Source organism: Cyrtonyx montezumae, unplaced genomic scaffold, assembly GCF_038088225.1.
Source record: "Cyrtonyx montezumae isolate F1298 unplaced genomic scaffold, pur_monq_1.0 scaffold_10, whole genome shotgun sequence".
NCBI lineage: Eukaryota > Metazoa > Chordata > Aves > Galliformes > Odontophoridae > Cyrtonyx > Cyrtonyx montezumae.
The window spans coordinates 33,145,167-33,167,179 of NW_027071826.1; the positions used below are offsets into that span (position 1 = coordinate 33,145,167).

Genomic DNA, 22,013 nt, shown 5'->3' on the forward strand with positions numbered 1-22,013 from the left:
CCAGCAAAGAGTAAGAGAGAGGGAAAATGATAGGGAGGGGGTTAGCGTGGGTGTCGGTCTGCTGGGAAGCTTGTGCCGAGGCCAGGAGCTGTGTGCAGGCTGACTCCTGGTGCACGCAGCTCATCTCTTCCTTAAGCAGAGAAAAAGAACAGTGAAACTGGAAACGAAGCTCCCCCTGGTCTGGGAATACATTAATGAGGTACTCCTGGTCTGGGAATACATTTATGAGGTACTCCTAGCCAATATGCTAGTCCTGACGCTCTGTATGAATTGCTGCACTAGTTGTTTCTGCCCTTTGCTACAGAAAAAGTGTATTTTATAGAGCCAGTTATCTGATGACACAGTCCTAGTAACAAAGAAGGTAATATTTGATGCTCCTGAGATCAGTTCAACACCTCTCATGTGGGGGTTGGATTCTCCAGGCTACCTCAGAGGGAGCAGCTGGTCAGGGCTGAGATTCACTTGCCATACCTACTCACTATGTAAAAAAGGCACCATTTCATATCAGAGCAGTGAAATTTCTAAGGAGCTCAGTGTAGAAATTGGGACATTCTGTGTGTGTTACAATATACCAGTCTTAGATAAACTGACTGGCTTAGCACATTTATTCACAGTTTCTGTGAAAGAAAGTCAAGTTGCTCTTATATAAACACATTGTTCTTCTCTATAGCACAGTATTCTTTAAAAACTGACAGTGGATTTATGTCAAGAAAAGCCCTTTAAACCTTGACGGTCTTTGATTGGGAAGTCTGAAATCACAAGGTGACATCAGTGCTATTTTGGCCTAACAACACTAGTATCTGGACTCTGGCTGACCTTCTGATCTAGTACTATCAGTGCTTTGGCAGCATACCATCCCTTTTTCTCAGCTACTTCCTTGGTTTACTGGCTTCAAATTGAGAATAATAGAGAAAGTCTACAGCTCTTAGATTCCCTTTCACAGCTTCATTAGGGTAACCTCTGAAAAAGGTAATGTAATTAAAAAGCTTGGCTGATCTCTAGGAGCACTCTAACCTTCAACACTAAATGGTGGCCTAAATCTTTCTGATCGTGAACAGAAGCTTCTTGAACCAACAGGGCATTCAGAAAGGACTGGTTTGACTGTGGAAATAGGAATGCAGTTGCTTCAGGATGGGGTGTTCAGCTGCGGAATTGATGACTTCCTCATTACACTCAGATGTGAGGATTGCAGGTCTCGTATTTGACGTGGCTTTGCATGGCTGCTTGGCAGAGATATGTGCCACTCTTTCCAGGATATTACAAGTGCAGTGCAAATGGTGAAACAGGGCCTCACACTGCACAACTTCAGGAAAAAAAAAAAAAGTTTCATTATAGAGCATGTGTTTTCTCTTTCATTTTCTCCCTTCTTGCTCAATATAATCACTCAGCTATACAAAGAGCTCTGTTCTGGAAAGAAAGACAGTAGTAGTGCACAATGTGATTCTTGACAAACTACTCTGGGCTGCAGAGAAGGACCAAGTGACATATTAGCAATGTTTTCATGTATTTGTTTTTTCCTGGGTTGGGGAAAAGGCAGGTGGGCATGCCCTCACTGTTACATTCTTAACCCAACATTGCTCATGTGCAGCAATATTTTCTGGCTATACTTGTTCAAAAAACACAGCTTCCTCTTGCTATTGTGGATCTTCTTTGTGATGAACAGCAGTTGCTAGTAAAAGAAAACTTCAGTCTTTAAAGAAATACAATTTACCATACCGAAGAATGGATGTGCTGTCTGCAACAAACTGCAAAAAAGCCCTTCGTCCATTAGGAAAAACTACCTTTTGTGAGAGGATTTCTTGTGAGCAGAAGGGCCCTAATCCACAACTCCTGTTCAGATGATAAAGTAAAAGTGCGCTACGTGAGTGACAATCGATTTAATTTTTACGTAGCTCTATCTCTAGTTGCTTTCAATATCTGAATTCAATTACTTTCTGTAAAGAGATAAAGTATTAATTCATTTCTTCATTTGTGACAAAATATGTGGAAAAGTATGTGAGCTGCTACAAATGTCCATGTAAATGATATTTTTTGAAATGTATTTATTATCTGAAGTCCTAACTGTAATAAGGTTTCATGCAACTAATTCCTGTCGAAATCCACAGAAGTTAGGCACATTGTACCACTGAACATTTGATTTATGAGTACTTGTGTCAGTGCAGATTTATTTAGATCATGCATAAAATTTAATCATTCAGTTTACTTACATACAATTAAAAGAATACTTGTAAGTGATGCTCAACAGTAAAAAGAAGGTCAGATCAAGGCACGTAACTCACTTTTCAGTTACTTTATTTCACTTTCAAACTTCAGAAACATCAGTTAAAACATTTCATTATAACGCCCCAGACAATAATTATACCCTGTCAGAAAGCACCACTATGTTTAAATAAAAGAAGCAATTATCAATCAAAGCTTTAGAAGTTGATAGAAAAATAGGGTCTGTCTCAAAAACAGAGTTTGTAACTCTTCTCAAAGATGTAAAAGATCTATTTGCTACTGTTCCACCTGGATTAACTTGTCTGCATTAAGCACAGCAGCATTTAGGCTGCTAGTTCCCAGCTCCTAGAGTGGAAGTTCAGAGTGTCTGCAAGGAATTGAAGAAAATAAAAAAGGAAGCTAAGGGTCTGGTGGGAAACAAGCTGCACTTGGTACTCAACAGCGTAGTTGTCACCATTTGCTCTCACGCTGTTATTCCCAGAAATCTGTCCTGCAGAGGACAAACAGCAGCAGGTGGGAATGACAGACCAAGCACTGAGGGGGCTTATTAGGAAGAGCAGGGAACATAGTAATGCATTTGTATGTTGTTCCCTTTATTGGGCAAAAATTGTGTCTATCCCTCTCTTTTCCTAAGAATTCACTAAGGAAAATGTTTCCTTACTGTGTTAAAAGAAATAATGTCTGCCTTTTTCATTGCCATCTACCAAGCTCAAATCTCAGCTAGATACCAAAAGCTGACCATGAAATTGCTGAACTAAGTGTAACGGAAGCCAGAGCTCAGCAAAAGCTGGAAGATTTGGAGGAGCAGAGTTCCACAGAAGGATGTTGCTTCACCAGGATAACTTTAACCAGTGATATTTAATCATTCAAAATTGGCCAATTCTTTCCTAACAAATTGATTTTTAAAAGTATCACTGGCAGAAAGAAGGGTGTAATGCTGTGGAAAACATTTCCATGGGAACCTAGCTGCTGCCCCAAACTGCTACTATTGCTGTAGACATAGTTTTCAAAAGCCAGTTTCCAAGACAGCTATTGGAGAGACTTCTGCACTTTCACATCACTATTACTCCACTGATTGGTACCACTTATTCAAAGCCTGGTGACCGAATTGTTCAGCTAGCCTCTGTTTACTTTCCTGTGCAGGGTCATAAGGACTGGAAAGAGGAAGTGTCTTTAACCACAGTGGGTGGCTTTCTGAGTTTGTTTTTACAAGGCAGCTTGCAGGCAGACCTCAGCATCTGGTATATTTACTGATGCTGTTTGTCAAACTGGTGCGGTTCTGCTCACCTCAAGTGCTCTAAGCTGTAAAAAGTGGGATTTCTAAATACTTAGGTAAAACCCCATGCAAATGAGCCACAATCTCACACAATCAGTTCATGATTTTTTGGGTAAGACTGAACTTATTCTTAAAGTCTAACTGAAGCTAGCCTAGAACAAGTACTCCTTAGTTTTTCCTCCACAGACAATCATAGTGCTATTATTTTGCCAGACAGAAGAGTTACCCAAGTTAAAATCAGTTTTTTTAAAGAAAAATTGTAGGAAATATTACTTTGGGATCAGGTGGGTGGGAAATATATTCCTTGATTGGTTTCAAGTGAATGCTTTAAGTCTTTGAGACTGATTTCCCTTCAACCTCACAATGAATTATCTGAAGAAGCTGTCATCTTTCACTTGATACAAATCTCCCAGTCACTGTCAACTCTCAGTGCTAAATTTTCCAGAATCAGCACAGCAGTCTTCGTATCATATGTGAAAACCACTTCTTTTTCTTTCCCACCTATAAAGGAAAAGAGAATTTACTATACGATCCAGGAACAACCCTCCTGAAACAGTTAAAAATTGAAGGGATTCATATATAATTCAGATTGTCTTTGCCACTGTTGGAGAGGACTGAACACAAAACAAATGGTAGTTAAATGTGCCAAGTATATACATAGGAATGCAGCAGAATCAGAATAAATAAATGTAGTAAAATAACTAAACGTAGCAAATGTAAAATAACTAAATGCAGTAAAAGTCAGTTCATTACCCTTGGAACAGGCTGTCACAAGACTGGGTTGTTGTCCAAATCCCAGAAATATCACCCGCTCGACTACACACGTGGTACGGTACTGTCCACTCTCACCTGTGCAGCTGAAAAAATGAAAAATATTTCATAGTTTCTGTCCATCACTATAAGTTCAGTGTTACACTAAGAAAGTACTACTTCAGTCTCACCCTGAAAGGTCCCTAAACCAGTTTCCTTTCCTCTATTTACCTCTCTCCTGAAACAAGTTTTTTTCTACTGTTATCAGCTAATATTTGACTGCATAGCAGATTTCACAAAGTCAAGAGGGGACAAAAACATTTGAGAAGATATTTTGTGGCACAAAGCATGGCTTTCACAACCAGAAATGTTCTGAATTTCTATAAAGTGGTAGTGAAAACCCTAAAATACAAATGTGAAATCAATTCTAACGTTTTGCAAGTGAGATGTTTCAGTCTTAAGCCTAATTATCTTTCATTCTGAAACTAACTTAACTTAATGTATTAATTAAAAAAGCTCGAAAAAAAACTTGCATCAAAATCAAATTTTTCTTTTTTGGGGCAGCATGTTATATTATTTATTTAAATGACTTTTTTTCCCCCTGCAATTTCCACTTTTGCAAGTATTTTAGCAACTTATTTAATTTCTATTATTAAATTTGAACACGGTCAGATGTGAAGCATGCTTTAAGGTAGTCTACAGTTTTGCTTGACTAAATTTTGTCAGTTGAAGACCAACTGCTGCACATTTTTGAAACTTAAGGGAATAATGAAATGCCTTTAAGCTCATTATCTATGCACCACACAGCCCTGTGGGCAACAGACTTCACTAGTAGAAGTGTAACAGAGGCAGTTCTGGGATTTGTTTCCTTTCCAGGAAACAAACAGGTTACCCCTATGCTGGGGGCTTCAGTAAGCAACAGAAAAGACTAATGCTTCCATATTTACAAGACATTTCCACTGACAGTATGTATGTTGGGTGGCTTCTATCTGCCTCAGTTGTTACCTGGAAGAGAGAATGTTCTTGTGAAAAGTGAATTTCCGGTACAGGAACTGCTTTTTGTGGAGGTACTGAAATGAATGTCCATCATCTAGGTAGAGCTCACCTACTGCACAGGCCTGTGAAACACAACACATGGGAGTCCAAGCTAACAGCATCTTCTAGTGTTAGACAAAGAAACATAAAACAATGCCTCATTATGTGTTATGCTTCATAGTGAAGGTTGAGGTGGCTTTTTTTCTCTGTAGGTTTTGTTTGTTTGTTTTAGCTACTTGTGTCTCCAGAAGGTTCAGGGAGTCCAGCTATGAGAGTACTTTGATGACCTGGACGTTGTGGTTATGCAAATTGACTTAGGTGCCAGGTGTCGCTTCAATTATTAGAAAGGACACCTGTGGGAACTTTACCCTGTATGTCCATAAAGTTTGTGCCCTGCCAGTTCACCGCTTCTTCTTCCAAAGGACTTGTGGAGGGCAGAGAAAAGTCAGAAAAATGTTCAGCCCGTGCTGTGCTCTTACGGTTTCACTTTGAGGGAACACTGGAAAGGAGGGGGGAACCCCCACCCATAGAAACAATAGAGGGTCACTGGGAGTACTTTTAGACTTTAGGATAAACGTGGCAAAAGACAGCTTCGTAAAGGGAACATCATTTCAGAGTACCTCTGCATTCAGTGCCACGCGGAGTTCATAAGAAATATTTGTCATCCATTCAGTGGATTTTCCAGCTGCAGTCTTAAGAGGTATCACAGTGCCTCCTCGCTGGAATATGGGAATCTGCCAAAACAAGGCCGTTAGAAAGATTCATATAACTGATCATATGATTTTAACTGGGAACAGGAAAATCTTAAGTTTTTTCTTTGCAAATCTCAGAAATTAACTTTTACTGCAAGCACATAAAGAAAACTATTCAACTAACATACATTCTCCAGTGTTACTGGGATCTTCAGAGTGCCTTGATCTTCCATTCGTTTAAACTTTCTGAAATCATACCAAATCTAGGAAAAATGAAAAAAGAGTGAGCAGGAAGTACATGCCAAATCTGTTTCCTTTGCAGAGTTAGTTTTTGCTTCATCTCTTTCTGTCACTATTCCTAACAAGCTAATTAATGTGCAAGAAGTTACATTTACTTTTTAAATTCACTAACCTTGCATAGTAATGAGACTATTCTTTCCATGAGGCAGAAAACTGTATTTTCTACAGTTTGCATAACATCTTGTACGCTTTAAGGCATCTGCTAGTTCAAAACAATGTTTTTTCTTTTTGTTTTGGTCAAGAAATGCTCTGTTCCAGAATGAGTATATTTATATTAAAGTGAAAACATAACAACAACAAAAAAAAGCTACACCTGAAACTTCCCCTGTATCACTCTTGCCAGCAGGTTTAACTACTTCAGGTGAGCCAGACATTGAATTCCCACTGAGATCTTGATAAGAAAAATATTTTTCTTGGATGAGGCTCTCCAAACAAGCTATTTTTCTCCTTACATGGAAGAAAAAATTGTTAGTGTCATGGGTCCATTAGCACAGTCACAAAGCTCTGCAGCGTCTCACACTTGCCTTTGCTGCTTTCATTTGTCTCTAGGGTTAAACCTCACGCTTTCTTTCCCTTCTGAACTGTTTTCCCCAGATTCCTTCCTTTCTTCCACTTAGCTGCTGCAGCCAAGTAGTCTGTAGGAGTGGATCACAGTGCCATCCTGTGGAAAGGGAAGGCTTACAGAGGCACAGAATGGCTGGTGCAGGGGCCGTGTGCAGCAGTTACGAGGTGGAGAGCTGGGAAGTTGCTGTATAAAATATTTCTGTAGGCTGAAAAGCTGAGCAGCTTTGTATCATCCTCACCTCCTCTGACCCTGGAAGCAGAACACTCACTGCCTTGGCCTCTTTGTCTGTGACTGGATATACCAACAAAGCATTTCCTGGAGAAAAACATAAACATGGCAATCAGTGATTGCTGTGGTGCCTGAAGGCTCATCTCACCACAGTAGAAGCAGCTTGCTCTGGGAAGCTGACAGCCTCACTCAAAAACCATAGTCATTTTTTGGGATTGCTTGAGCCACATCACATTCACTGGCACACACCATGTGTTCACTTTTTTCTGGGGAAAAAAGTCATGTAAAGAGCTGATGGCTGCTCAGGTCTCATTCTGCAGCTGGGCTGTACTGCACACCCTGCTACACGGGCTTACCTAGCATGTACTCATCTTCCACTCCAAAAGTTTCTAATTTCTCTGGGAACTCTATCCAGAGAGGCCTGGAAAAAGACAGCAGAATTCAGTTAGTTTCTTTTCTCACGACGACCTGGTCAAGGCATTCAGACCTGTTCAGGGCATTTTTAGGCTTCATTTTTTCCTTCTCCTAAAAGCTAATAATTGAAGGATAGAGCAAGTTTCTATTCTGTGCCTTAAAGTATCACTTTGAGATGATCTCCAAGATACCTATGGTTTGGCCTCCTGTAGCTTCACTTTCTTCATTGCTGCCTTCTTCTTTGCAAACTTGCACTACAGATGCCTTCCCTCTAGCAGAGGAGAGATGGATTAGCCTTTCTACCAGCAATGCTGACACTTGATGATGTGGTCCCTGAGCAGGTCCTTTCTGTTCTGTTTTGTAGTAAGTCCCCTGGTCACACACTGAAAAATCTGCACTAGAAGTTCAACTTCAGCCTTTCTCAGTAAAGAGAAGTGCAGTAGTCAGCTAGATACATAACAGATGCGTATACTTCGTTTTGAGAGATTGTGACAAAAAGAGCACGTTCAAGTCAGAGACAGTCTGCAGCAGCTCTCTGGGTTTCCCTGCAAAGAAAGTCTGGCTCACACATTACTTATAAACCTCCACTTGTTCCCTATAGTCCTGCTGGTCATGTACTCACTAATGAGACATGTTTTCCACTCTGAGAAAAATACCATGCCTCCTCTCTCTGTACATATTTAAAAAAAAAAGACACGAAGCCTGCTGTCTGCCAGTGTGCACAACATGAGCTTCTACATCTACAGATGTGCAGACAGATGCCCGCACAATGTCTGTAATGCAAACCATTCTAAACTCAAAATACTCAATCCTCTTCAAAAATACTTAAAAAAAACCCCAAAAAACCCAACACCTTAGATGTATTCTATTTGTATAACAATGGGTAAAGGTAGATGTGCTGGAAAAGGACAACTCTAAGGGCAAATTCAAAGGCACAGTAACATCAAAGTAATTGATGGCATTTATCTCCTGCTGGAAGGACTGCTGCAATCAGTTCCACTGTGACATTTTCTTACAGGTTAGACAGCAGCAGAGCAAAAGCAAATTTTCTAACTTCATTTCTGTTCTAAATTACTAGATTCTGTACTAAAAGAAAAATGATAAAAATACTACAGAGATAAATGAGTTATCAATATGAAATAAGCTTTTATAATGCCAACAATACAGCAGTAACAAGTACTTTCATGAGCAGCAAAATGGCCTTTATGTTTTTAGGCCAGCAACTTCAGAGCCTGTTAAGCACGGTTTTAAGTGTGGGTTGGGATACCAGACAACGTTCTTATTATGAGAAATTTGGAGTCCACAGTTCTTTAAAAACATTTTTAAAGACTGTATGTGAGTTAGTGTGTCTCAAGTGTCAATGTAGTAAAAATGATATTTAATTTCCTCTGGTAACCTTATCAAGGTTTGCAGAAAGCGAAATAAGACTTTTTTTTCAAACTATTTACGTAAGTAATCGCAAATGTATGAGACAGTGATTTAAGTTCCTCCTCTAAGTGGCTTCCTAAGGACAATCACTAGCCTCCTGACTTACGTGCTTACCTCATAACTGGTTCAGCCTCTGTGTGTGCCCGATAGAACAGTGTGTATAAGTATGGCAGGAGGACGTAGCGCTCTCTAATGGCTTCCCTGATGATCTGGGTGTTCTTCTCCCCAAAGAGCCACGGTTCTCGCCGTTTGCTCTCCATGTTAGAATGACCTCTGAAGAAGGGCTGGTAGGCTCCAGCCTGATACCAGCGAACAAGTAATTCTGGTTCTGGATCTCCAATGAACCCTCCCACATCAGCTAGATATTGCGCAGACAAATAAAAATACACATTTTTGGAAATTATTCTGAAGAATTTGAAGTTCTCCTCTAACAAGCATTCCAAGTATATAAACTCATGTATTTCACAGTGTACTTGCACTTCTGCTGTTGGGTAGCTGCTTGTCTCATTAAGAGTGGAAAACTGAAGTAACAAATTATCCTTTAATAAAAAATAGCAAGAGACTTTTACCAGGGTAAGCACCTCCAAAGGCTGCTACAGTGATGCTACAGACCACTGCCTAGAGATCACTGTTCCACGTCACAAACACTACAGAAAGACTAAGTGGAGAAGTGATGGTGAGAGACAAGTTTTTAGTTTCTGAAACCAGATTCATCTGTGAATCCACCTGGAAATGCACTGGATTGTTGAAGTCTGGTGGCACTAGTGGATGTACGGTGAGCAACTTCAGCCAAAAACCTTACCTCCACAGAATGAAATCCCTGCTATGCTGATGGTGAGAAGCATTGGAATGGAAATTTTCAAGTAACCCCACTCTGCTGTGTTGTCTCCGGTCCACACTGCCCCTGAAAATACTCAGTTTCAGGATTACACAGGAAAGTTGTGTTTATGATTCATCTTATGCTTGTAGTTAAGGAAAGAAAACAAAAATGGTCATGAACTACTGCTCATTGCAACCTTTCTTATAATATGTGCAGGATCTTGAATTAGGCAACAAGGTGCAATAGTGTTTTGTTATGGGAGGCAGATCATTACTGACTTGAATGTGCTTTACCAATATTTCCAGAGTTCTTTCAGTTTAATAATTTGCACTCTTAAGATAGTTTCTGTCTTCTCTAGACTTCCTATTATGTGCCAAGCTGAAGAAAACAAACCAATAGAGAAGGCATGTAGCTAATCCTTGCTTACCATACTTCTGTGATCCAGCAAAGAAAGATCGTGTGAGAACAAATGGTCTCTCTTTTCCAGAAGAACGTTTGATGAGTCCTTCAGCAGTTGCCATTTGCTGAAAATCATGAATATAAAAGTTTAAAGGATGTGTTCTACTGTTAAGATATCTGCTAAAACACCTTTTTAGCTATTCATAATTAAGAAATGTGTGCTTATAGATAATCGCTATTATTAAAGCGATACTTTTATCATGGAATACACTTGAACAACAAAATAATGGTTAATATTGTGTAGTCACAGTCAATGTGGTGTTAGAGAGGCATGGATTGCTGTCATACTGTCTTGTGACAGAGACGTTTATTTAAAATACAGCAATGCTTACCACAGCAGAGTTTCATTTCCTGGTGGAGGCTACAGAACACCTGCTACTGTGTAAATAACATCCTTACCACAGTTCACATAGTCCTTGAGGACATGTAATTGCTGGTCTATGTCTCCTGATACTCTACCTGGTAGAATCCATAAAGGTTGTGTAATTCCCGATGCTCCCAGTTGTTGTAGTGCACAGCATCTTTCTGCATTGTTAGCTCTGCCCCTTTGAAAACTGACGGCTCATTCATGTCGTTCCATATAAAGAGGATATTAGTGGACCCCTATGACAGAGAGTTGGAAGATCAAGGTGATGTGACCACAAACTACAAGAGAGCATGCCTGCATCACTCCTTCTGTGTTGTCATTGTAGTAAACACTGGGAATGCATGGGCTGTTTTAGATGATGGGTTGTCAAAATGGCAGCATTCTGCTCATCTACTGCTACAGCTAAGTAAGCAGTTCCAGCTTTCTCACAGCAGATAAGTCCACGGAGAAATTCCTTGTATAGTATTTCAGCCTACCAAGATACATTCCTGTACGTAATAATAATACAACTACAAAAGCCACCAATTTGCTTAGCCAGTAGTTTCTCTTCTTTCTTTTCCCCATTTTTAGGCTTTCTAGTACATGTAGATCAGAGTAAACAGAAACACACCTTGTATGTTTTGAAGGCAAATTGATCTGCATACCATTTTCGTACTTCAGGATTGGTGAAGTCCAGATAATAAGAGGAACCTGTGGATATAGGAGATTCCAGTTATTCAGCTTATTTTAAGATCATGTGTTATCTATGCACCTGAATACAGTGGACTACTGTTAGGATGCTTTCCACAATGGGCACCAATATGACTGATACTGTTTCCAAGACAAAAGCCTCAGAACAAATTTCAGGCCAACATGGAACTCAGAGCACCCTTTGCCATGCTTTGCGGATCAGTACATGAAAACTCTTTCGATCTGAAGCTCAGCAGCATTTCAGGGTGGATGCCAGCTGTTTCAAGAATGTTTGGATAGGAACAGGAAGCCAGTGAGAAAGAGCATCCTTGGTGTGTTGAACTCAAATGGGAAAAGCATCAATGAGAATCTGAATAACTACATCTTGAACCATAACAGAGAGCTATAATTGCAGTTATACATTAATGCATAAGGAGATTAAAATGGTAATAGTTTAAAACTGCCACGCTTCTAGAAGTCGTAACATACCCTTGATTGTTTTCCATGTTCATTGACATTCCACAAACATGGTCTGCCTGCAAAGAATGAGGACAACATCCTTTGCACTCCACCAACTCCCACTGAGACAGCCTCATAAAAAGATAATGTCAGATCACCATATTATGATGGAATCAGTTTTGGTATCATGGTTCACTTAATTTTCACCTAGCCTATTTCAACTTTGTTCACTGCAAGAAACCAGACCGGATTTCACTTATCCAAAACAAGTTGGAGAAGATGAGTGGCTGTTCTGACAAAGATATCTAACTTTTCTATCTCTGTGCTAGAAATGGAACTATCTGCAAAGCCAACAGACAGCAGAGAAAGCCATACTGCTAAGCCAATTAGAGCATGAATGTACAAAGCCAAAGAAACCACAAAGTATTTCAAATAATGAATAACTACCAAAAAATATAATTATTATGATAAATTAATTCTAATTCAGTAGCTCCTGATTCTGTAAAATGTTAAAAATTAACAGCTTAAAATGAAGAAATGGAACAGTTTATTTACTATTTATTTATTTGTTTATTAATTTATTTTACCTGGCCAACAGATGCCCTCAAAATCTTTTCCATTCCTGTCTTTCACAAAATACCCCTTTTCTTTTCCCTGTGAATACAGGGCATACATAGGATCAGCTTTAATATGGGGATCTACAATGACGACAAGCTGCAAGAAAATAAAATACATTATTAACACCAACTTTACTGAGTAAAAGAGTAAAATTTTAATTTTGATAAAAGGCCAGGATAGCAACTACCAGTGGTGAAAGCTCACATTAAGTTTCAGACTGCCAATCTAGGACAGCACTGGCCTTCTTCTGTAATATGGAACTTCAACGGGATCAAACCTGGCCTCACGTTCAAGGGTAGAGAACAATCTATGAAATAATACAACGGGATGAGGAGCAGGATTTAAAAAGAATGCACACTGGAAGCATCACCATACTGCAACACAATCTAATTTACTCTGCTGTAGTTTCATGGATTCCAGTATCTGAAATAATTTGGTTAATGTTGATTGGGTACCTTCACACTGCCAATGAATACTTTCTTCCTTCCTGATATATTGTATACCTTGCGTTTTTTCTTCCTGAGAAGTTCTTGCATTCTCTTGGGGTTCTGGAATTTTTTCTTGTCCCAGGTAAAATACCTCTTGCCATCTGTGTGTTCTATGTCCAGCCATATCACGTCATAAGGAATGTCATGTTCATCAAAACCCGCATCAACTGCCTTGACATCTTGCTCATCTTCATAATTCCACCGGCACTGGTGGTAGCCCAGAGAAAAGAGGGGAGGTAGTGCTTGAGTGCCTAGGAAGAGCATATGAATGAAGGTAATACTGTTAATGCTTTTGGGGATTTTATCTGAGGACTATGAAAGTTAACTTGAGAGCCACGATGAAAATATAACTTTCTGGATATAGGGAATTCTGGCCTACATTGTGTCTAGAGCATGTCCTTCATATCCAAATGACTGAATTCTTGAAGTAATGATCATTACAACAGGCTTAAAAGCCAGAAGGCTGTAATGATAATGCATGACAGAGAAGGTATTTCTTGTTCAGTGACACTGAAATATTACTCCAGTAAACAATGTAATATATTAATGTAAATATTCTTTATCTTTTTCCTAATGTAAAAATATTACAGATGAATTTAACTGTCAATAATGCAAGCAACTAAATAATTGTAGAATTACAGAACATCTGGAGTTGGAAGGGAGCCATAATCATCAAGTCCAACTTGAGTACAACACGTTTCTCAGAGATTCTCCCAAATAAATTTGCTGTAATGATTTGAATTAGTACCTGTCAGTTGTGCAAACTGCTTGAAGATATCAAATGGTGTGGGTCCCATCAGCAGGAAAACATCAATGATCCCACTTTCAGACATCCAGCGTACATCAGTTAGTGGCACTGCCCTCTGCTTAGAAATATCTGCAGCAGATTCGGTTGGTATGTGCTTGAAAGGAAACCAGGGCAAAGCTGAATCATTTGCTATCAAACTTTTGTTCATTGAAAAACCAAAGATGGAAACCCATAAAATCTTACCACTAACATATATCTGGCAGATTTTAGGAGTACACACTTGAAGAATATTATATACTGTTCACAAATCCTTTATGTTGCATACCAGTTACATAAAATAAAGATGACTTAAAATGGATAACAAAGAGCTAGAGAATTACAAATTTTCTGTAATTAGTGTATAATCTCACAGTGCGTTTGCTGCAGGATCTTTAGAATCATTCACTAACAACAAAGAAAAACTAATAATTTTAACAATGTAATCAAGTGTTGGAATAAAGCAAGATTTTTCTCACTATTTCAATTCTAACAGAAATCATAGATTTGCACCTCAAGACTTGAGCTTATCTCCTGAACTTTTTGTTTCTTGAAGGCCAACTACACTTCACAAATATATGAGCCTGCTGAGAAGAGATGTGTCAATTCTCATAATTTAAAAATTCCATAAAATTTCATATCCAGAAAGTGGTCAAGGTTTTGCCCACCCTTTCACACTTCTGCTCCAACACTATGTATTTCCTCTCTCCCTTCTCTTGTATACCTATTAAGTTACGAGTTCTACAGTTTGCTTTTTGAAAGAAGTTATCTGCTCTTTTCAGTGCTTTAATGCAACAAATTCTGTACGAAGGAGAGTAGGAGGAGACTGACAGCTTCTCATTAGGGAGTGATAGATAGTTCTCCAATGATATTGTCATGTTCCTCTTGGCTCTAACCTGTGGTGTTTTTGAAGGTTATTAAATTCTGAGGAAAGAAGGCCAATCTCACCTCAGCTACTGCCTTTGTATTAATATCCACCAGTGTTTCAGAAGAATTCAGCCAGAAGATCCCTGAAGTTCTGTTAGGCTTGTGTGCTATGAGAAGTGGCACTGAACCATAAATGCCTATCTTGTCATGTATCTTGTGACCAAAAATGTCCAAATTATAAAGCCGGTATGCATCGCCATCACTAGGACAAACAAACAGATGTGTTTGTTAGATATAAGCATCCTTCACTAGGCCAATTTTAGCTATACTGTAATTCCAATGAACACAGCAAGCACACTGTATTATGGTCTTTTGTTTAGCACCCAGGGCAGAAATGTGGACAGCTCAGAATGCAGCATCTTTTGTTCTACCTATCTGAATCAAGTAACATTAGCACTATTGAGACTACTGCTCCTTTGGTCCAAATCCTAAAATATCAATTCTGAACTCTGTCCCTCGTGGAGTTGCTCTTTTAAGAGTTCTGCTTAAATGTGACAAATCATGCAATCCAGAATTAAAAAAAGGCATGGAAAATTGTGAGAGAACAGATGGGATCATTTATTAAGTTGCAGAATGTAAAGCAGAACAACTTACTCCCTATGGACAGTCTGTGATTCAGTTTGTTCTATCATTAAACTAAAATACATGATACAATACACACACTGTATAAAATACTTAATACAAAGCTTTTTTTTGTTAAATTGTTGAGACAGTGTTTCAATTCCTCTCTACAGTAATGCAGCCTGCCACTTTTACCTGGTGTTTTTGAGAAGAAGTGATTCTGTGTGTTGTGGTATTCCATAAAGATGGTCAAATCCGTGTAAAGAGAAATCCATGCCTACAGAACTAGGACCTGTGGTAACAACATTAAAATAAGAGTACAGAGTTCCATTCTCAGGCTTTGCTGAGAGCAACAAAGCAGAACAACCTAATTGTAAAAAATGAAAAAAATAAGCAAGTTTTAACAATTAGATACGTCAAACTTGCTTTCAGCTTCTTTCATTATAACTCATGTATTGCAGAGGTCATTTTTTCAACATTCTTCCAGTTTTTATGTGCTTAAGAAGATAAAATGAATTGCCTTAAACAGAAAAAAAAAAGAAAAAAGAAAAAACGAAGACCAAAAACAACAGAAGAACAAACATGTAATAGTGGGTAACTCCTTTACTATGTAGAAAAGCTACATCTAATTATCTCAGTTCTACCCCAGTACCTGCAAGGAAAGCTTAGTGCCAAAAAAGTACAGTAAAATGAATGCTAAAGTAGCTTGTTTTCTAATACTCTTCAGCCTCAGCCAGAGGAGTAGTGTGGAGGAGAGCTGCCAGTGATATCATCATGTCACATTACTCAATCCAGAGGAACTTCTGGGAGCTGACTAGAGATCATCTAGACTGACGAGCAGTGACTTCAGTATCAGTATTTTACCACAGGGATCTCACTCCTCCAATACTGAGAAGGAGCACAATCATGATGCTGGCCTAATATATCACATACAGCATCAACAACAAGGGCAGCAGACTCCTTCACTTATGTATCTCAACTGTGAAGAAGCCCTTGTTACCATTAGAAAGCTTCCTGCTGCATACTGCAGTTGCTGGGCAGTGCCAGTTGCAATAGAAGGCTGTATGACAGAAATAACTAACAGATAAAGCAAACCACATCAGTTAATGCAACAGGACAGACAGAAAAAGGACACGGGTTTTCATAATCCATAATTTAAATGGTAGCTGAGCTACTGACTGACAGATATTAATACTCTTAATAACCCTTAAGCCTGCTCGGTATTTTCCTTTTTAGTCCTTTTTAAAGTCTCTCTGTGAAAATTATTGCTCAGCTATCATGATTTGTGATATGAGAATAAACAAGTGAAATCAACGTTATGTGATAATACATTAAAAAAAAGGAAACAACAACATATAGTATGCTAGTACATACTAGCAGCCACTGTCACAAACAGCACACACTTAGCTGATGAAATGGGTCACATTTCACATGCTTCCTCCTGAACAGGAATCTAATGAACACTTCCAGTGCTTTTGTCAAATTTCTTACCCACTGACACGATATAAGCAAGTTAAAAGGTGTGAGGAATACACGGACAAATGTTAAGTAGCTAAACAGAAATATGAATGTACAAAGGTAAGTACAAAGCAGTAAAACTGTTTCCAGAACTACACCGAGACTTACCATGAGCTTTGATGTCTAAGAAACTGCCAAATTTCTCTTGCCAAAGACCTAGATCCTCCTGATTATCCTGCATAAACAGAAATAGCTAAGTCTGTAAGTGCAACTGCTCTCACCATGTATTAAGAAACATATTTTTATTCAGCTGAGATTCATACATTATCAACTGTTGTTTCTTGTGGGTGTTTCTTTTTTCTTTTTCATTTTTTTTCTTTTTTTTCCAAACAGGGCTAATATAAGTAAATGCAAAATGCAATTTATATTCTGCTGTAGCAGTGTGTCTCCCCCAAAGCAAACACACTCTTTGGCAGAATCCAGACATTGGAGTAAAATATGCTGAAAACAGCATAGCTCCTCCCAGTTTTAACTACATAGTACAGTAAGCAGCCATCTGCTCTACAGGAGGATAAAATTACATCATAGGCATAACTCAGCCTCCTGAGATAACTGGTATGTGCTATATGTACTGCCAGGACTTGGTCTTTTTCCACAAGGAACCTTACATCAGTTCTAAGCATGAATGTATGTGCAGGAATATTTTTGGACTGTTACAAAACAGGTCTATTCCTTTTGAAATGCTCCTTAAAAGGAAAAGAGATTTTTAAAATGACCAAATACTACCAGGAAACTCCCTGTACTCTGAATTATGTGATCAAGATCAAAAGAACAAGAAATATCTAATAAAAAAGGCAATGTAAAGATATTTTAAAGCCTAAGTGGTGCCTGAATTCAACTATGGATTTGAAAAATATCTCTATCTGAAATACTAGGTCCTTTCCGAATTTCACTAAGAAAAAGTTGCATAATCTCATAAAGGAATAGTCGACATTGGGACCTTTGGTCACAATTATATCTCATGTGAATGAATGCCTCATAAAGTCCCCAACAGTGACTGGCACTTAGTTTAAATAGAATCACAAATGTGATTCTATTTAATAAGTTATTTTTTCTACAAAATATTAATGCTGGAACTGGAGTAAGAATGGGTTACCTTAGAGGAATCAACTGCTGCCTCCTCATTTTCTGCTGTAGGGTTTCTAATGAAAACAAATATATAGAAATAATCAGTTTATTGCTAACATATTTCCATAGAATTATTTACTTTCAGCTACAGCTGAATTAGTATATGGAGGGATAAATAAATACTGTACCTATCACTGGGAGGTGGTTGTAGGTGCTCAAAATACAACAACCCATTGGAATTCATGCTCAGAACAGGTTCATCCTTGAACTGTATCTCAACCTGGAAGGGATTTGCAGTGACTCGAAGCTTGTAGTCCTGATTAACACCTGTCAACACCAAAACACCTTCCTCCTTCTGGGACACTGAGAGTCTGGCAAACAAAAAGCAACAACAGCTTTATATAAACCAGCAGCACATGAAATCCACTGTAGCTAAATAACAACCTGAAATACAAGATGAGCATAGGCTACCTCTATACATTACAAAACCTCAAGTCTTGTGTTGAAGAGCCCCAGAAATAAGTGCTGTGTTCAGGCTTCACTGCACAGTGCAGCAGGTGGCTATACAACAAGCATGAAAATTACCCATAGTTTGCATTCCTTTCACATTTGCATGTAATGCATTTGGTACAAATGATGTGACATAACAAGCAGACTACTTTTTCATTGTACCAAGTAGTCTCAAGTTTCTCATATGTACGACAAAACTTTCTCCTCTCCTGTATCTAGCATGATTTTTTTGAAGTAACCACATGCATTTTTATTTTCTCTTCCTGTAACAACTTTATAACATAGAGAAACAACTGCAATGTAGCACAAATGAGGGAAAAGGCAAAACAACTTTGCAAATAAAACTGTATGTTACTGAGGTGCTAAATCATCTTCCCATCACTTACTTCTGGGTGGTAGGTTCCTTTATAAGAACATCAGGAACTTCATATCTTGCTCTGAGAGGAGCTGCCTCATTAATTTTAAGCCTAAAAATATTGCCTTCTATTTCATAGATTTCTACTTGTAGAAGAACCTGGGAGCAAAACAGAAAAACTGGAATTGATAAGAAATATTAACTCACTTTTCAACTCATCATCATCAGATACTTATTGTCTGGAAAAAAATCTACATGCCTGCTTGCTGTTTTAATGTTCTTTAGTATTACAAGGCAACTGTTACCATCATTCTGAATTTACACCACCTCTGTTTTACTGCTTTGAAGAAACAACTCTTTTTTTTAAGTGGACTCTTATTGTCAAGTCTCTCACGCCTAACATCGTGTAGCCCTCCCCACAAACAGAAAGGAAAACCGAAGTGGTAAACACTAATGTTGAAATATGGATAATTTTACTACTGTGCTACTAATGTAAGAACAAGGAACTCTTCAGATGTGGGATGAGGGCTTTTTACAGAAGCATCAGTGATCTGTGTTCACTGGTACTCACAATGGTACTTATGCTGATGAACCACATCAGAAAGACAACTGAAGAAAACAGATGATACTAACCTACTCATCAAGATGTAAAACTTTCTGTTTTACACTTCTGGGAACTGTAAAGTCACTTACTTTGTTCCAGTTCATACAAAATGACTTTTTTTTTTTCCTCCTGTGGAGAATCTCTGCAAGTCAGATTTTTCATTCTGTGTGTTCCCATCCCTCCCCTGTTTTTTTCATTTTCTGAATCTTTTCTCCTCCAAGTCACAAAAGAATTTTGGCCTGATATTTTTTCCTTTCACCCGGAAGTTGATCAGCATCACTGTCTTCAAAGGCATCCTTCTTGCACAGTGTCAAGTTGGTAAATATATATTGACCAATAAGGACATTTTTAGGCTGACACTTTGCATTGTATCTTATGCATCTAACACTGAAATCTCTCAAAAACTTCTGCAAATATTATCAGACCTACTGATGATAGTCACTCCTTGTTCTGTAAGCACATTCTTATACGAGGTGAGATCTCACCTTATTCTCCTCGTGAATAATCTGGAATTTGACATTCTCATCACTTAATGTGACTGTATCCAACAAGGCTTGATACAAGGATTTTCCAGGATGTAGAAGTTTCTGACGTCTGTCAAGACAGAAAATTATTTTCAGTCTCCCTAATTGTTGTGGCTTAAAACACACATAGGAGTATAATTTTACAAATGTTTACTGAATAACTTGTCTCGTTTTTTTTTTTTTTTTTATTATTTTCAAACAAATATTACCAGAAAAAAAGAAGGGAATATAGTTCTTAGAATATGTAGGTGTATACGAATGAGATGTAAAACAGAGGGATTTGTTAACCCATCACTATCCCATAGATATACTTTTTTAAATAATGAAAGGTTTAATTCAAGTAACCAACTGAAATCTCAGCTGCCTAGTTGCTTTCCACTTTCTTCAGAACCTCAGAGGCACCAGAGAACAGCTTCTAAGTTACGTACTGATGAAGCAACACATTAGTGATCTGTAAACTCCTGAACATGAAACGAGGAAATTACTTTCCAAGGGATACTCCTGAACTGAGACCTAAGGTTATCTGCTTCCCAAGACCCAGCGCTTGAGCTGTCAAACTAAAAGCAGGAACTAAAGAAGGAGAGTGGACAAGGACTGGATGGGCTGCTAGAGAGTTTTGACTGCACTTAGTCTTGATTATGTTGTTAGGACAGAGACCCGGAAATAAAAGCTCTGTCAGCTGTTTGGAGGATTCTCCTTGTGGAGTCAGGTTTTATGAATTATTTGAAGATGGGCATGTTTGAGAATTCTTTAAAGGGATGCTTCTTTATCAACAGATGAACTTGGTTCCCTTGCAAACAGACATTGCACAAATGTGAGTGATCACGTAAAAATTTTATTACAAAAGTAGAGCAAACACAAGATTTGAAGCTTGGTAATGCATGACAACTTCCTGTTGAGAAATGAGGTGTCTTACAGTCAAAATGGCTACAGACTAGAGAGGGCTGATGTGAAAGGAGTCCCATTCCCATTGGAAAAATGCTATCTGGGGTTTCAGAGCATAATTTCCTGCAGAACAGAAATGGGTATTTGAAACTACAACCAGTATGACAGTTGCTGTAATACTGGGCAGTCACTCTTTTTATGCAGGCAACACTGGACAGAAGACAACAGAGGTGAGATTCTCCCTTTTAAAATACGTTGAATAGCCCACACTGACAGGTGAGTTGCACAGTAAGGTGCATACTGAAAGTAGCACGCTTGCTGTGATTAAAAATTGATGTGAAACTACTTCCTATAACTTTAAATATTAATAGTTTACAAAAACCTACACGACAGTTCTTCTCTTTACCTGTAGAAAGCAATCTGGTTGCACTCCTTAAAGTTGCTTTTGTCCACAGCTTCATCTTGGATACTGGAAAGAGCAGATAATATTTAAATGTGACACATCAGCTGACGGGTGTCCTCGAAAGCAGTGAGGATTAAGCAGAGCACAGACATCTGTGACACAAAACATGCTGGACTTTGAACGGCTGTGTTTGGATATGGGAAGAATTTTTACTCGTTTAGTTCAGTGCTACTCCTTTTCCTTTTAAACTCGAGACATCCTGACAAACAATTATTGAGTCTGTGAGTAATGAAGCTGAATTTTCACGCAAATGAATTCCTAGAGCTTTGCATTTTGAGGCAAGTTCTCTATCTACAGCCCTTATAGTTCAATAAGTTCCAGTAATAAGAATGGAGAATCAGACAGGACTGACGGAAAGGCAGAAAACCTGCACCCCTTTTCTCCCTGCAGAAGGCCCGATGAGGGAAGGAGGCTGCAGATGGCTCTGTATTACTTCCAGAGACCTTCTAGGCAGATTAGAAAACAGAAAATTGTTGGCTCGCCTGAAATAATGGACTGTCAGCAGAACACTTTCCCTGGCATACAAAGTTCAGCTACACACGAAAGAGAGGACGGCTTTAGTACAGACAGATGAAGAGCTGAAGCTCATAAAATACTTAGTGATGACATACGTACACCGTTTAAAAACACAGATGACAGCCATGACGACGTGGTCACAAGCGAGCTAAGCTTTACCAGACCCAGGTCACTGTACAGACCTCACGGTGACCACCCGTCCCAGCAATGCAGCCCTCCCTCCGACTACACGTGTCCGTGCGCCCGGGTGGAAGCACTGACCCGGCGGCGCAGGCCCGCCCCAACCCCGGCCGCCTGCCGCAGCTATCCACACCGATCCCGGCACAGCGGGGAGCGAGGGGAGGCCGGGGGCCGAGGAGCCGTTATTACTAGGCGGCGTTACCTGGCTTCCCCCTGCGCGACCGCCTCCATCGCGACGCCGTGCAGGGTCGGGCCTTCCCGCGGCAGCGCGGCGCCGCAATCTGTCACCGAGCGAACCGGAGGGAGGAGGAGGGGGTACCCGGGCCCAGC

General features: G+C 39.1%; 1 protein-coding gene across 4 annotated transcripts; it reads right to left on the reverse strand.

Moving 5' to 3' along the window:
- Positions 1-3,560: 3,560 nt before the first annotated feature.
- GANC (glucosidase alpha, neutral C) lies at positions 3,561-21,969 on the reverse strand. 4 transcript variants are annotated; one of them, XM_065754768.1, is made up of 24 exons: positions 21,886-21,969; positions 20,931-20,993; positions 19,601-19,709; positions 18,543-18,670; positions 17,835-18,017; positions 17,675-17,720; positions 16,687-16,753; positions 15,256-15,352; positions 14,521-14,701; positions 13,537-13,690; positions 12,804-13,039; positions 12,270-12,336; positions 11,165-11,244; positions 10,647-10,790; positions 10,156-10,252; positions 9,711-9,812; positions 9,023-9,266; positions 7,423-7,487; positions 7,077-7,153; positions 6,162-6,236; positions 5,902-6,015; positions 5,252-5,364; positions 4,250-4,353; positions 3,561-3,997 (listed from the first exon to the last, which is right to left on the reverse strand). In XM_065754768.1, the coding sequence occupies exons 1-24, from the start codon at positions 21,912-21,914 to the stop codon at positions 3,888-3,890; spliced, it is 2,685 nt and encodes an 894-aa protein (XP_065610840.1). In that variant the 5' UTR covers positions 21,915-21,969; the 3' UTR covers positions 3,561-3,887. The 4 variants fall into 4 exon arrangements, with proteins under 4 accessions (XP_065610840.1, XP_065610839.1, XP_065610841.1 ...); XM_065754767.1 differs by having other exon boundaries at positions 12,270-12,396; XM_065754769.1 differs by lacking the exons at positions 3,561-3,997; positions 5,252-5,364 and having other exon boundaries at positions 4,261-4,353; positions 12,270-12,396.
- Between the last annotated feature and the right edge of the window lie 44 nt (positions 21,970-22,013).